At 34.5% G+C, this 15020-nt stretch overlaps 1 protein-coding gene across 1 annotated transcript; it reads left to right on the top strand.

Moving 5' to 3' along the window:
* Positions 1-19: 19 nt before the first annotated feature.
* Positions 20-14512, top strand: LOC105445256 (fibropellin-1-like). Its single transcript, XM_030988277.1, has 10 exons — positions 20-338; positions 1342-1614; positions 2546-2659; positions 5694-5807; positions 7696-7809; positions 9080-9193; positions 10452-10565; positions 12213-12326; positions 13965-14078; positions 14502-14512. The coding sequence occupies exons 1-10, from the start codon at positions 20-22 to the stop codon at positions 14510-14512; spliced, it is 1401 nt and encodes a 466-aa protein (XP_030844137.1).
* The last annotated feature ends 508 nt before the right edge of the window (positions 14513-15020 follow it).

Raw genomic sequence — 15020 nt, forward strand, 5'->3', positions numbered from 1 at the left:
CTGGTATAAACTATGCAAAATGTTCACGAACTTCAATATTTGTTGTTTCTATATCAAACCAGTACCAAGTGCTGTGAATATATCGGAAGGGTGTTCCAATAATACCGTCATCTCAGCTACTTGGACAATCCCTAACAGTGTGGTAGACACCTTCGATATCATGTGCTCCGCTGGTACTGCCTCCCCGGCATCTATTCCGCTTGAATCTAGTCCAACGAGTGATACCTTTACAGCTTCCTGTACTGAGTTACCAACACCTGGACTGGAATACAACCTCTCAGTGGTCGCTATTAGCAACAACAAGCAGAGCGCCATCCAAACTGTGGGAGTGCATGCATGTAAGTTCCGCAGACATCGATTGGAGTTGTCAGCATTTTATTGCAGACGTGTTGTAGTGTAGTGGATAACTACTATCCTTTGCTACCATGTCTCCTTTGTTGTGCAAGTTTTATATAAACCACATACAATTTTTGTTTGGGAAACTCAAGCTTGATCGATAACATCTCTTTTGTCGTTCGATCATTATCGCTGTGTTAAGTATTTGTAGGCAGTATGTGTATTCTTCTGTAATATGATACCATATTTGTTTCACTGTGCAGCCATATAATGAGCGGTAAATCAGAATAAGGGGCATGGTTAAAAGTGAGAAGTTGCGAAATACACTGATAAGCACTTGTATTGTTAAGAAACGCACCACACAGCAACCCTACAATCTTCAAAGAAAGAAGAATCAAAACAACAAGAGCAGTCAATGTTTAACTTTTTGCTTTACAACCATGCCCCTTTTTTAATGGTAAGTCAGATTTCGTGAAGGAAAAATGGGGTATCATCTAAAAGACGAATAAACGCACTAACAATATACCAACACGAAGAGATAATTGTGCTAAAGCAACAGAGATGTAATCAACCAAACTTAGATTTCCAAACTTTTTTTCAGTGGTTTATATTAAAAATATATATTTCTCGATTGACAAGAAGCAAAGTTGATTCAAAAGATAGAGGGTAACAAATATTTGTTGGTACATTTCATAAGAACATACCAGAAGTTTTTTCAATTAACACAATATTTCAGTGCACCTAAAACTAGGTATATTATTGGACTAACAGATAAATGTTTGGTCTACAATTTCAGCTATTTCCTATCATATTTTGAGTTGGACCATGTTGAAAGGGTATAACTTTTTAGGAGACATTTGTGCTATAATATTCTCAAAACTGACATTTTAGAAATGAAAATATCTCAACATTATTTTACATCTTAACTAGAACTCGAGTGTATTTTAATATTGCATTAGATATTTAAATAGTATTCTTGAATATAATTTCTTTTTATCCATGCAGGGCCTGCTGGAGTTGTCAACCTCACAGAAGGGTCTGCATCCACGACATCCGTGAGCGCGAATTGGACTGGACCAAAGAAAGCGGTCGAAAGTTTCAGCATCTCATGTAGCCATGGTGATGCATCCCCAGCGACCATTGAAGTCACCAGCCAGTCATCTTACATGGCGTCTTGCGTTAATCTGCCGGTACCAGGCGATACGTACAATATTACTGTGTACAGTATTGTGGATAGTTGCTCAACTAATACTTCGTCTTCTATTTCCCTGGTTTCATGTTAGTAGCATTATCTTTTTCGTCTATAACGAGGTAAAAAAAGCTACATTTGTTTGTGCATATGTTTTCTATAAAACATCAGCTGAAAATTACATTTTTTTGACATTTTTGCATCGTGACGTTATTTAAACGATTTTTTGATAAGAGTTTCTGTAAAATACTTCTCTTAATATCCTTTAGTTTGATTAAGATCTTAACATGTTATTATGTGATTTTTTTTTGAAAAACTATTTCACCTGATGAATAATAATAAATAATATTTAATTTTTATATAGCGCTTAATAAAAATGTTTCTAAGCGCTTTACAAATATACTATTATCCCGGTCATTGGATTCAGTGCTTGCCCGCACACAACGTGTGCACAATCTCCACTCCCTGGGGAGCATTCCAGCCAGGCGTTACATGACGCTCAAAAACTGTTTGACCAACAATGACGGTCGCATCCTACTGGGTACCCATTTAACACCTGGGTGGAGAATAGCAAGTGCAGGTCAATATCTTGCCAAAGGATATTAGTGCCGTGTCGGGATTCGAACCCTCGACCTTCGCATCTCCAAGTCAAGCGTCAAGAGTATATCAATTGATTTGTATGCTTTGCAGATCATCCCCATTCTCATTTTTAAAAATCTCAGTACACACCGGAGTGTTGGCTCAGTCAGTAGAGCCTCACAACCGGGAGGTCGTATCATACCAAAATACGTTAAAAGATATGAGTTGTTGCTACCTTGTTTGGCGTTCAACAATAAGGGATAGAGCAACGTCGATCTGGCACTGCTCAGTGGCTGCCGGGCTCACGATCAATTGGGCAAAAAGAATTTCCGTTTCGTTTTAATAAAATTTGGAGTGGACTATTAGGCTATCATTATTATTATTACAAAGTTGCTTTCATTTAGTGTCTTTTTCAACACTAATTCAAATTTTCCATTGCAGACGTTGACGACTGTAATCCTAGTCCCTGTTCGAATGGTGGAACATGTACAGATGGTGTCAGCTCTTATACATGTAATTGTGCTACTGGTTATACTGGAATGAATTGCTCAACAGGTAAATAAATTGCGTCTTAATTCTCTGAAGACTTACCAATCAGATTCGTCAGATATTCTTTATTTGAAGAAAAAAAAATCATCTCTTTTTCGTTCATAACGAGGTAAAAGAAGCTACATTTGTTTATGCATACGTTTTTCATAAAAAAAATCCTCTGAAATCACATTTTGTTGGCATTTTGGCATCGTGACGTTATTTAGGCGACTTGTTGTATATATTTGATAAAAGTTTCTTCACTATACTTCTCTCAATATCCTTTAGTTTAATTAAGATCTTAACATGTTATTATGTGATTAAAAAAATATATTTCACCTGATAAAAGAGTATATCAATTGATTTTCATGCTTTGCAGATCATCCCCATTCTTATTTGTTTATATCTCTGTACAAAGTGGTTTTCACTCAGTGTCTTTTTCAACACAAATTCAAATTTTCCATTGTAGACATTGACGACTGTGATCCTAATCCCTGTTCGATCGGTGGAACATGTAAAGATGGTGTCAGCTCTTATGCATGTACATGTTACTAAGTTGTGTCTCAATTCTCTGCAGATTACAACATAAGATTTGTCAGAAATTCTTCTTTCGAAAAAAAGTTTGGCCCTTTTTCGTGTACATTTTTGTCTCAAAATTACACTTGTTTCTGCATACGTGTTCTGTATTATATCTGCTAATGACATTTTGATCACATAACTGCAGAGTTACGTAATTTCGGCGCCTTTCGTATATTTGTTAGGAAGAGTTCCTTTAATTTACTTCAGTTAATTTTCTTAAATTTCATTTTGATCTTAATATCTTATCCAGTGAAGAAAAAAAAAAATCATCTGATGAAAGAGCATATCAATTCTCGATAACGCCAAAACTCCCACATGCCTATATGTGCAACTATTGGATGTAATTTGCGAGCCATTTTCCAGGACTAACAGACTTCCGATGTACGGTTCACGCAAGCTTGGAAATTTTTCTTAATTCAGTGTCAACAGGGTTGAAAGTACAGACAAAAGATGCGAGGATGTTTCACCTTTTGGTGCGATAATGAGAGAAATTTGATTCCTCTTGATTTTGAGTAGACACATGGAAAATGGGGGTGCATGTTACTTTCAAGAGCAGATTTGATATTGTGATTACCGCAACGATCTCTATTAACTACGATTTGTTTTTGCTTTAGGGTATGTTTAGGCTTGTATATTTTATCCTGATCGTACCGATTCAACTGCTAAGGTCACTTAAAATTCAGACTATGTATTTGACATTTTTGCGTTCATTTTCACATTAATTTTATCCCGATGAAGGGAAAATTGATTTAGTGACCTTTTTTTCCCGTTAACCTAAATAAGGCCGGGGGTCATAATGCCCCTCCCAGTCGAATTTTGGCCGCTGCATCAAGACCCCTGAACCTTTGGCGCTGAAATTTCATGGGTTCTTTTCCACATGTTACCTGCATATTTTGATACCAAATTTGTTATGGGTGAACCTATGGTTCGGATGTTAGGTGACAAAATATAATCACAAGTCAATCAAAAAATGTAATTCTCACAAATGTGCGTGTGTAAGTATATTGCAGTTATATGATCTTTATCAAAATCAATATTATGAGTGATTCATTTCATGTTATGCTGTCATACATTTATGATTATATTTTTTTTTTATTCACATAAGAAATTACATAAATTAAAAATACCAGAAATTGGTAATTATAAATATAAAAGAAACTATAGTTTCATATGAAAACAACATGTGGCAAACATATTTGTACCTGTATGTGTGTTTATTTGTTATTTGTATTAGAATGATTATATTTCAATTGATAAATGTTATTATTAAACTAAAACAGCAATTTCAAAACAATCTGCCAGTGCATTGTTCAAAATCACGCATTTTTGAAAATTTCCAAAAAATGTTTGCCTATTGTCATACAAATATTAATTAAAAAAAAAAAATATATATATATACCGGTATATACTTCAACCTATCACCATGCTAATGGTCATATTAATTTGACCTTCCTAGGCCGAGATCTTAGGAGGGGCCAGAATGCTTCCGCCCGGCCGTATTAACTCTTGCAGTGCCAGAGGTGCAAATATGCACCAATTAATACACACAAACCCCATAGACCACCAATCTCCTTGGCACCATCAGAGTTAAGGCCTCAAATGGCCCGGCCTTTTTAGGGTTAAGGGAACACCAAGATTAGTGAGACAATAAGATTTTTCCAAAATATGTTTTCTTTCTAAGGCCGGGATTTTCTGAAAGATTCGAACATTAACCGAGGTGATTTAGTTCGTTTTATACTCCATTTGATTTATTGATTAAAGGGATAGTTGAGTTCTGTTTTCAGACCGCAAATGCCTCAAAGTGCATTGGTATTGCTCTTATTCTTATCTATGACATTTCTAGTGCCCTTTCAAGACCTAAAATTGCTATGAAGGTAATTTTAGACCCCAAAATGTGTGAAATTTAGCCAATACAATTATACCAATTCAGCTCCACTTTCAAAAAAATATGGTGACCGTTAATTAATTAATTAATTAGAAATAACAATACATAGGCCGGCTGGTTGTGCGTAATATAACCAACACGAAAATGCCAACAAAAACAATATCATTGGCTGAAATACGACGTAAAAGGCGCTATTTCAACGGTTTCTTTTCTCAAATTATCTTATATTTGTGGTGGTACACAAGTATTATTGATTGTTATATTTATGGATATTTCAGCCGTCTCTGAACCGATTTTGATCAAACAAAGATGGTTTGTCATTTAAATTGTATGTTCTTTCAAATTTGACACTTAGTTTTTCATTATCTCACGAAAAAAAACTTTTTTGTAACGGCCTCTGCAACAGAACTCAACTATCCCTTTAAAAGTTTTACAAATATATTTTTTTTTCTCCACTGTCATTGACTTAATTAAAAATACCAGATTTAACTTGATTTTTCCTTTTATCCGCCACATGACGATCAATTGCTTAAACGCAACATTATTTTTCTCATCGCTTTTATCCCAATCATTGTCTTCGGAACTCACTTTGCACAGATATCGACAATTGTTCTTCCGATCCGTGTGAGAATGAAGGAGTTTGTACTGATGGATTAAACACCTATACTTGTGCCTGCGTTCTTGGCTATACTGGGACTAGGTGTGAAACAGGTGAGCTATTAAAGTCAAAGCAGATTACTTACCTGCATACATACATTTTTCGTGTAAAGCAAATGCTCCTTGCACATCAAATAACATTTTCCTCTTAGTTTGATTTCTATCTTAATATTTATCCTGTGATTAAACAAAAATTGTCACTTGATGAAAAAGCTAATGGATTTGCTTTTAAGCTTCGCAGATCATCCCCTCTATCATTTTTTGGAAAAGTCTTTGTAAAAAGTGGCTTTCATTCAGTGTCTTTGTCAATACAATTTCAAAAGTTCCATCTCAGATATTGACAACTGTGATTAAAATCCCTGCTTGAATGGTGGGACATGTAAAGATCATGTTAATTGTTATAACTGTAACTGTTCTAGTAATTATACTGGATTGACCTGCTCAACAGGAAACTGAAGTGTGTCTTAATTCTCTGAAGACTACCAATAAGATTCGTCAGAAAATCTTCATGTTAAGATCATCATTAACCGAACATTAACCGAGGTGATTTAGTTCGTTTTATACTCCATTTGATTTATTGATTAAAGGGATAGTTGAGTTCTGTTTTCAGACCGCAAATGCCTCAAAGTGCATTGGTATTGCTCTTATTCTTATCTATGACATTTCTAGTGCCCTTTCAAGACCTAAAATTGCTATGAAGGTAATTTTAGACCCCAAAATGTGTGAAATTTAGCCAATACAATTATACCAATTCAGCTCCACTTTCAAACAAATATGGTGACCGTTAATTAATTAATTAATTAGAAATAACAATACACAGGCCGGCTGGTTGTGCGTAATATAACCAACACGAAAATGCCAACAAAAGACAACATCAACATTGGCTGAAATACGACGTAAAAGGCGCTATTTCGTTTTTTCAACGGTTTCTTTTCTCAAATTATCTTACACTGTTGGTCATAATGGTGGAATATTTATTTTTACCCCAGTTTAGGAAAGGATTTGAAAAAATTATTTGTTTCTAATAGATCTAGATAATGGCATACATTCTCAGATTTTATTGAATATCAATTTGCGAGTGTTTGTTTTGCGTGACTGCTAAATCATATGTGTGCTACTATGCCAATCAGCTAGGGAATCTACGTCCTTAAATCATAATTGACAGTAATGAAGATTAATGCCTCACAAAAGGGCACTAATATAGCTGATCGACACGATTTTTATCCTGGGGCCTCACAGTAACGAGGCCATTGCTTAGCCCCTGAATCATGACTGTACGCAGTGTTTGCTAGGGTACGCGGCCCCTTCCACAAATCCCCCAAAATGAAGAAAATGCAATAAATTGTCAAAAATTCATTGCATTTTCCCCCGGCCCAAAACAGGAAAAATTCCTCTATGTGGCCATGCCTTGAACCATAATGCACAGCCCTACCGAATATTATTTTCTGTTGGGGGCCGGGGGGAGAATGTATACCATTATCTAGATCTATTAGAAATAAATATTTTTTAAATCCTTCCCTAAACTGGGGTAAAAATAAATATTCCACCATTATGACCAACAGTGTATATTTGTGGTGGTACACAAGTATTATTAATTGTTATATTTATGGATATTTCAGCCGTCTCTGAACCGATTTTGATCAAACAAAGATGGTTTGTCATTTAAATTGTATGTTCTTTCAAATTTGACACTCAGTTTTTCATTATCTCACGAAAAAAAAAAAAAATCTTTTTTGTAACGCCCTAGGCAACAGAACTCAACTATCCCTTTAAAAGTTTTACAAATATAATTTTTTCTCCACTGTCATTGACTTAATTAAAAAAACAGATTTAACTTGATCTTTTCCTTTTATCCGCCACATGACGATCAATTGCTTAAACGCAAAATTAATTTTTCATCGCTTTGTTCCCAATCATTGTCCTCGGAACTCACTTTGCACAGATATCGACAATTGTTCTTCCGATCCGTGTGAGAATGAAGGAGTTTGTACTGATGGATTAAACACCTATACTTGTGCCTGCGTTCTTGGCTATACTGGGACTAGGTGTGAAACAGGTGAGCTATTAAAGTCAAAGCAGATTACTTACCTGCATACATACATTTTCGTGTAAAGCAAATGCTCCTTGCACATCAAACAACATTTTCCTCTTAGTTTGATTTCTATCTTAATATTTATCCTGTGATTAAACAAAAATTGTCACTTGAAGAAAGAGCTAATGGATTGGCTTTTAAGCTTCGCAGATCATCCCTACTATCATTTTTTGGAAAAGTCTTTGTAAAAAGTGGCTTTCATTCAGTGTCTTTGTCAATACAATTTCAAAAGTTCCATCGCAGATATTGACAACTGTGATTAAAATCCCTGCTTGAATGGTGGGACATGTAAAGATCATGTTAATTGTTATAACTGTAACTGTTCTAGTAATTATACTGGATTGACCTGCTCAACAGGAAACTGAAGTGTGTCTTAATTCTCTGAAGACTACCAATAAGATTCGTCAGAAAATCTTCATGTTAAGATCATCATTAACCGAACATTAACCGAGGTGATTTAGTTCGTTTTATACTCCATTTGATTTATTGATTAAAGGAATAGTTGAGTTCTGTTTTCAGACCGCAAATGCCTTCAAGATGCATTGTTATTGCTCTTATTCTTATCTATGACATTTCTAGTGCCCTTTCAAGACCTTAAATTGCTATGAAGGTAATGTTAGACCCCAAAATGTGTGAAATTTAGCCAATACAATTATACCAATTCAGCTCCACTTTAAAAAAAAAATGGTGACCGTTAATTAATTAATTAATTAGAAATAACAATACATAGGCCGGCTGGTTGTACGTAGTATAACCAACACGAAAATGCCAACAAAAAACAACTTCAACATTGGTTGAAATACGACGTAAAAGGCGCTATTTCGTTTTTTCAACGGTTTCTTTTCTTAAATTATCTTATATTTGTGGTGGTACACAAGTATTATTGATTGTTATATTTATGGATATTTCAGCCGTCTCTGAACCGATTTTGATCAAACAAAGATGGTTTGTCATTTAAATTGTATGTTCTTTCAAATTTGACACTCAGTTTTTCATTATCTCACGAAAAAAAAAATCTTTTTTGTAACGCCCTCTGCAACAGAATTCAACTATCCCTTTAAAAGTTTTACAAATATAATTTTTTTTCTCCACTGTCATTGACTTAATTAAATATACCAGATTTAACTTGTTTTTTTACTTTTATCCGCCACATGACGATCAATTGCTTAAACGCAAAATTATTTTTCTCATCGCTTTGTTCCCAATCATTGTCTTCGGAACTCACTTTGCACAGATATCGACAATTGTTCTTCCGATCCGTGTGAGAATGAAGGAGTTTGTACTGATGGATTAAACACCTATACTTGTGCCTGCGTTCTTGGCTATACTGGGACTAGGTGTGAAACAGGTGAGCTATTAAAGTCAAAGCAGATTACTTACCTGCATACATACATTTCTCGTGTAAAGCAAATGCTCCTTGCACATCAAATAACATTTTCCTCTTAGTTTGATTTCTATCTTAATATTTATCCTGTGATTAAACAAAAATTGTCACTTGAAGAAAGAGCTAATGGATTGGCTTTTAAGCTTCGCAGATCATCCCCACTATCATTTTTTGGAAAAGTCTTTGTAAAAAGTGGCTTTCATTCAGTGTCTTTGTCAATACAATTTCAAAAGTTCCATCGCAGATATTGACAACTGTGATTAAAATCCCTGCTTGAATGGTGGGACATGTAAAGATCATGTTAACTGTTATACCTGTAACTGTTCTAGTAATTATACTGGATTGACCTGCTCAACAGGAAACTGAAGTGTGTCTCAATTCTCTGAAGACTACCAATAAGATTCGTCAGAAAATCTTCATGTTAAGATCATCATTAACCGAACATTAACCGAGGTGATTTAGTTCGTTTTATACTCCATTTGATTTATTGATTAAAGGGATAGTTGAGTTCTGTTTTCAGACCGCAAATGCCTTCAAAATGCTTTGTTATTGCTCTTATTCTTATCTATGACATTTCTAGTGCCCTTTCAAGACCTAAAATTGCTATGAAGGTAATTTTAGACCCCAAAATGTGTGAAATTTAGCCAATACAATTATACCAATTCAGCTCCACTTTCAAAAAAATATGGTGACCGTTAACTAATTAATTAATTAGAAATAACAATACACAGGTCGGCTAGTTGTGCGTAATATAACCAACACGAAAATGCCAACAAAAACAACATCAACATTGGCTGAAATACGACGTAAAATTCGTTTTTCAACGGTTTCTTTTCTCAAATTATCTTATATTTGTGGTGGTACACAAGTATTATTGATTGTTATATTTATGAATATTTCAGCCGTCTCTGAACCGATTTTGATCAAACAAAGATGGTTTGTCATTTAAATTGTATGTTCTTTCAAATTTGACACTCAGTTTTTCATTATCTCACGAAAAAAAAAACTTTTTTGTAACGCCCTCTGCAACAGAATTCAACTATCCCTTTAAAAGTTTTACAAATATAATTTTTTTCTCAACTGTCATTGACTTAATTAAATATACCAGATTTAACTTGTTTTTTACTTTTATCCGCCACATGACGATCAATTGCTTAAAGGAAAAATTATTTTTCTCATCGCTTTTATCCCAATCATTGTCTTCGGAACTCACTTTGCACAGATATCGACAATTGTTCTTCTGATCCGTGTGAGAATGAAGGAGTTTGTACTGATGGATTAAACACCTATACTTGTGCCTGCGTTCTTGGCTATACTGGGACTAGGTGTGAAACAGGTGAGCTATTAATGTCAAAGCAGATTACTTACCTGCATACATACATTTCTCGTGTAAAGCAAATGCTCCTTGCACATCAAATAACATTTTCCTCTTAGTTTGATTTCTATCTTAATATTTATCCTGTGATTAAACAAAAATTGTCACTTGATGAAAGAGCTAATGGATTGGCTTTTTGAGGCTTCGCAGATCACCTCCACTATCATTTTTTGGAAAAGTCTTTGCAAAAAGTGGCTTTCATTCAGTGTCTTTGTCAATACAATTTCAAAATTTCCATCGCAGATATTGACAACTTTGATTAAAATCCCCGCTTGAATGGTGGGACATGTAAAGATCATGTTAATTGTTATACCTGTAACTGTTCTAGTAATTATACTGGATTGGCCTACTCAACAGGAAACTGAAGTGTGTTTCAATTCTCTGAAGACTACCAATAAGATTCGTCAGAAAATCTTCATGTTAAGATCATCATTAACCGAACATTAACCGAGGTGATTTAGTTCGTTTTATACTCCATTTGATTTATTGATTAAAGGAATAGTTGAGTTCTGTTTTCAGACCGCAAATGCCTTCAAAATGCTTTGTAATTGCTCTTATTATTTTTATCTTATCTATGACATTTCTAGTGCCCTTTCAATACCTAAAATTGCTATGAAGGTAATTTTAGACCCCAAAATGTGTGAAATTTAGCCAATACAATTATACCAATTCAGCTCCACTTTCAAAAAAAAAAGGTGACCGTTAATTAATTAATTAATTAGAAATAACAATGCACAGGTCGGCTGGTTGTGCGTAATATAACCAACACGAAAATGCCAACAAAAACAACATCAACATTGGCTGAAATACGACGTAAATGGCGCTATTTCGTTTTTTCAACGGTTTCTTTTCTCAAATTATCTTATATTTGTGGTGGTACACAAATATTATTGATTGTTATATTTATGGATATTTCAGCCGTCTCTGAACCGATTTTGATCAAACAAAGATGATTTGTCATTTAAATTATATGTTCTTTCAAATTTGACACTTAGTTTTTCATTATCTCACGAAAAAAAAACCTTTTTTGTAACGCCCTCTGCAACAGAACTCAACTATCCCTTTAAAAGTTTTACAAATATAATTTTTTTCTCCACTGTCATTGACTTAAAGGTAAAGACCAGTATTGGAAACGCCCCAATTTTAAAAAATGAAATGGAAGCTCTCATTACCAATCATGTAAAAGAATATGTTTTGACTAATACATGATGATAAAAAATTTGCCGGGAAACCGCCTTCTAATTCATATATTTGGTAAATTTGTTTCTCTCATGGTCTGTGAGATATATAGGGTAGTCCCATATACATCTTTCTGTGTATAGTGCTTGTAACTTTACGAAGAATGGGCCAAATTTCTTATCATTTTGATGATTGCAGAACCTTGCAGATGCTAGATGCTAGAGGATCAACCTTTTCTGATCGATTCCACAACGTTTCTTTCACAATGCAATCGCATGACCATAACTGGTCTTTACCTTTAATTAAAAATACCAGATTTAACTTGATTTTTCCTTTTATCCGCCACATGACGATCAATTGCCTAAACGCAAAATTATTTTTCTCCTCGCTTTTATCCCAATCATTGTCTTCGGAACTCACTTTGCACAGATATCGACAATTGTTCTTCCGATCCATGTGAGAATGAAGGAGTTTGTACTGATGGATTAAACACCTATACTTGTGCCTGCGTTCTTGGCTCTACTGGGACTAGGTGTGAAACAGGTGAGCTATTAAAGTCAAAGCAGATTACTTACCTGCATACATACATTTTTCGTGTAAAGCAAATGCTCCTTGCACATCAAATAACATTTTCCTCTTAGTTTGATTTCTATCTTAATATTTATCCTGTGATTAAACAAAAATTGTCACTTGATGAAAGAGCTAATGGATTGGCTTTTTTAAGGCTTCGCAGATCATCCCTACTATCATTTTTTGGAAAAGTCTTTGTAAAAAGTGGCTTTCATTCAGTGTCTTTGTCAATACAATTTCAAAAGTTCCATCGCAGATATTGACAACTGTGATTAAAATCCCTGCTTGAATGGTGGGACATGTAAAGATCATGTTAATTGTTATACCTGTAACTGTTCTAGTAATTATACTGGATTGACCTGCTCAACAGGAAACTGAAGTGTGTCTCAATTCTCTGAAGACTACCAATAAGATTCGTCAGAAAATCTTCATGTTAAGATCATCATTAACCGAACATTAACCGAGGTGATTTAGTTCGTTTTATACTCCGTTTGATTTATTGATTAAAGGGATAGTTGAGTTCTGTTTTCAGACCGCAAATGCCTTCAAAATGCATTGTTATTGCTCTTATTCTTATCTATGACATTTCTAGTGCCCTTTCAAGACCTAAAATTGCTATGAAGGTAATTTTAGACCCCAAAATGTGTGAAATTTAGCCAATACAATTATACCAATTCAGCTCCACTTTCAAAAAATATGGTGACCGTTAATTAATTAATTAATTAGAAATAACAATGCACAGGTCGGCTGGTTGTGCGTAATATAACCAACACGAAAATGCCAACAAAAACAACATCAACATTGGCTGAAATACGACGTAAAAGGCGCTATTTCGTTTTTTCAACGGTTTCTTTTCTCAAATTATCTTATATTTGTGGTGGTACACAAATATTATTGATTGTTATATTTATGGATATTTCAGCCGTCTCTGAACCGATTTTGATCAAACAAAGATGAATTGTCATTTAAATTGTATGTTCTTTCAAATTTGACACTCAGTTTTTCATTATCTCACGAAAAAAAACCTTTTTTGTAACGCCCTCTGCAACAGAACTCAACTATCCCTTTAAAAGTTTTACAAATATAATTTTTTTCTCCACTGTCATTGACTTAAAGGTAAAGACCAGTATTGGAAACGCCCCAATTTTAAAAAATGAAATGGAAGCTCTCATTACCAATCATGTAAAAGAATATGTTTTGACTAATACATGATGATAAAAAATTTGCCGGGAAACCGCCTTCTAATTCATATATTTGGTAAATTTGTTTCTCTCATGGTCTGTGAGATATATAGAGTAGTCCCATATACATCTTTCTGTGTATAGTGCTTGTAACTTTACGAAGAATGGGCCAAATTTCTTATCATTTTAATGATTGCAGAACCTTGCAGATGCTAGATGCTAGAGGATCAACCTTTTCTGATCGATTCCACAACGTTTCTTTCACAATGCAATCGCATGACCATAACTGGTCTTTACCTTTAATTAAAAATACCAGATTTAACTTGATTTTTCCTTTTATCCGCCACATGACGATCAATTGCCTAAACGCAAAATTATTTTTCTCATCGCTTTTATCCCAATCATTGTCTTCGGAACTCACTTTGCACAGATATCGACAATTGTTCTTCCGATCCGTGTGAGAATGAAGGAGTTTGTACTGATGGATTAAACACATATAATTGTGCCTGCGTTCTTGGCTATACTGGGACTAGGTGTGAAACAGGTGAGCTATTAAAGTCAAAGCAGATTACTTACCTGCATACATACATTTTTCGTGTAAAGCAAATGCTCCTTGCACATCAAATAACATTTTCCTCTTAGTTTGATTTCTATCTTAATATTTATCCTGTGATTAAACAAAAATTGTCACTTGATGAAAGAGCTTATGGATTGGCTTTTAAGCTTCGCAGATCATCCCCACTATCATTTTTGGAAAAGTCTTTGTAAAAAGTGGCTTTCATTCAGTGTCTTTGTCAATACAATTTCAAAAGTTCCATCTCAGATATTGACAACTGTGATTAAAATCCCTGCTTGAATGGTGGGACATGTAAAGATCATGTTAATTATTATACCTGTAACTGTTCCAGTAATTATAGTGGATTGACCTGCTCAACAGGAAACTGAAGTGTGTCTCAATTCTCTGAAGACTACCAATAAGATTCGTCAGAAAATCTTCATGTTAAGATCATCATTAACCGAACATTAACCGAGGTGATTTAGTTCTTTTTATACTCCATTTGATTTTTATGATTAAAGGGATAGTTGAGTTCTGTTTTCAGACCGCAAATGCCTTCAAAATGCATTGTTATTGCTCTTATTCTTATCTATGACATTTCTAGTGCCCTTTCAAGACCTTAAATTGCTATGAAGGTAATTTTAGACCCCAAAATGTGTGAAATTTAGCCAATACAATTATACCAATTTAGCTCCACTTTCAAAAAATATGGTGACCGTTAATTAATTAATTAATTAGAAATAACAATACATAGGCCGGCTGGTTGTGCGTGATATAACCAACACGAAAATGCCCATTACGAAAAGCTCGTTAAAACTATACCCCACCACTATAGCACAGCAGTCAATGTAATCTGGTGGGGTAGCACTACCCCAGATTCGTTTCTCTCGTTAAAACTTTGTAATCTGGTGGGGTAGCAATACCCCAGTT

Source organism: Strongylocentrotus purpuratus, unplaced genomic scaffold, assembly GCF_000002235.5.
Source record: "Strongylocentrotus purpuratus isolate Spur 01 unplaced genomic scaffold, Spur_5.0 spur5_scaffold_17, whole genome shotgun sequence".
In the NCBI taxonomy this organism is placed as follows: Eukaryota; Metazoa; Echinodermata; class Echinoidea; order Camarodonta; family Strongylocentrotidae; genus Strongylocentrotus; species Strongylocentrotus purpuratus.

Bases quoted from the DNA above. Each gene is read 5' to 3' on its own strand.
- LOC105445256 (XM_030988277.1), top strand. From the start codon at position 20: ATGTTCACGAACTTCAATATTTGTTGTTTCTATATCAAACCAGTACCA. The intron at 5,808-7,695 runs GTGAGCTATTAA...CACTTTGCACAG, and splicing joins TGGGACTAGGTGTGAAACAG to ATATCGACAATTGTTCTTCC. The intron at 9,194-10,451 runs GTGAGCTATTAA...CACTTTGCACAG, and splicing joins TGGGACTAGGTGTGAAACAG to ATATCGACAATTGTTCTTCT.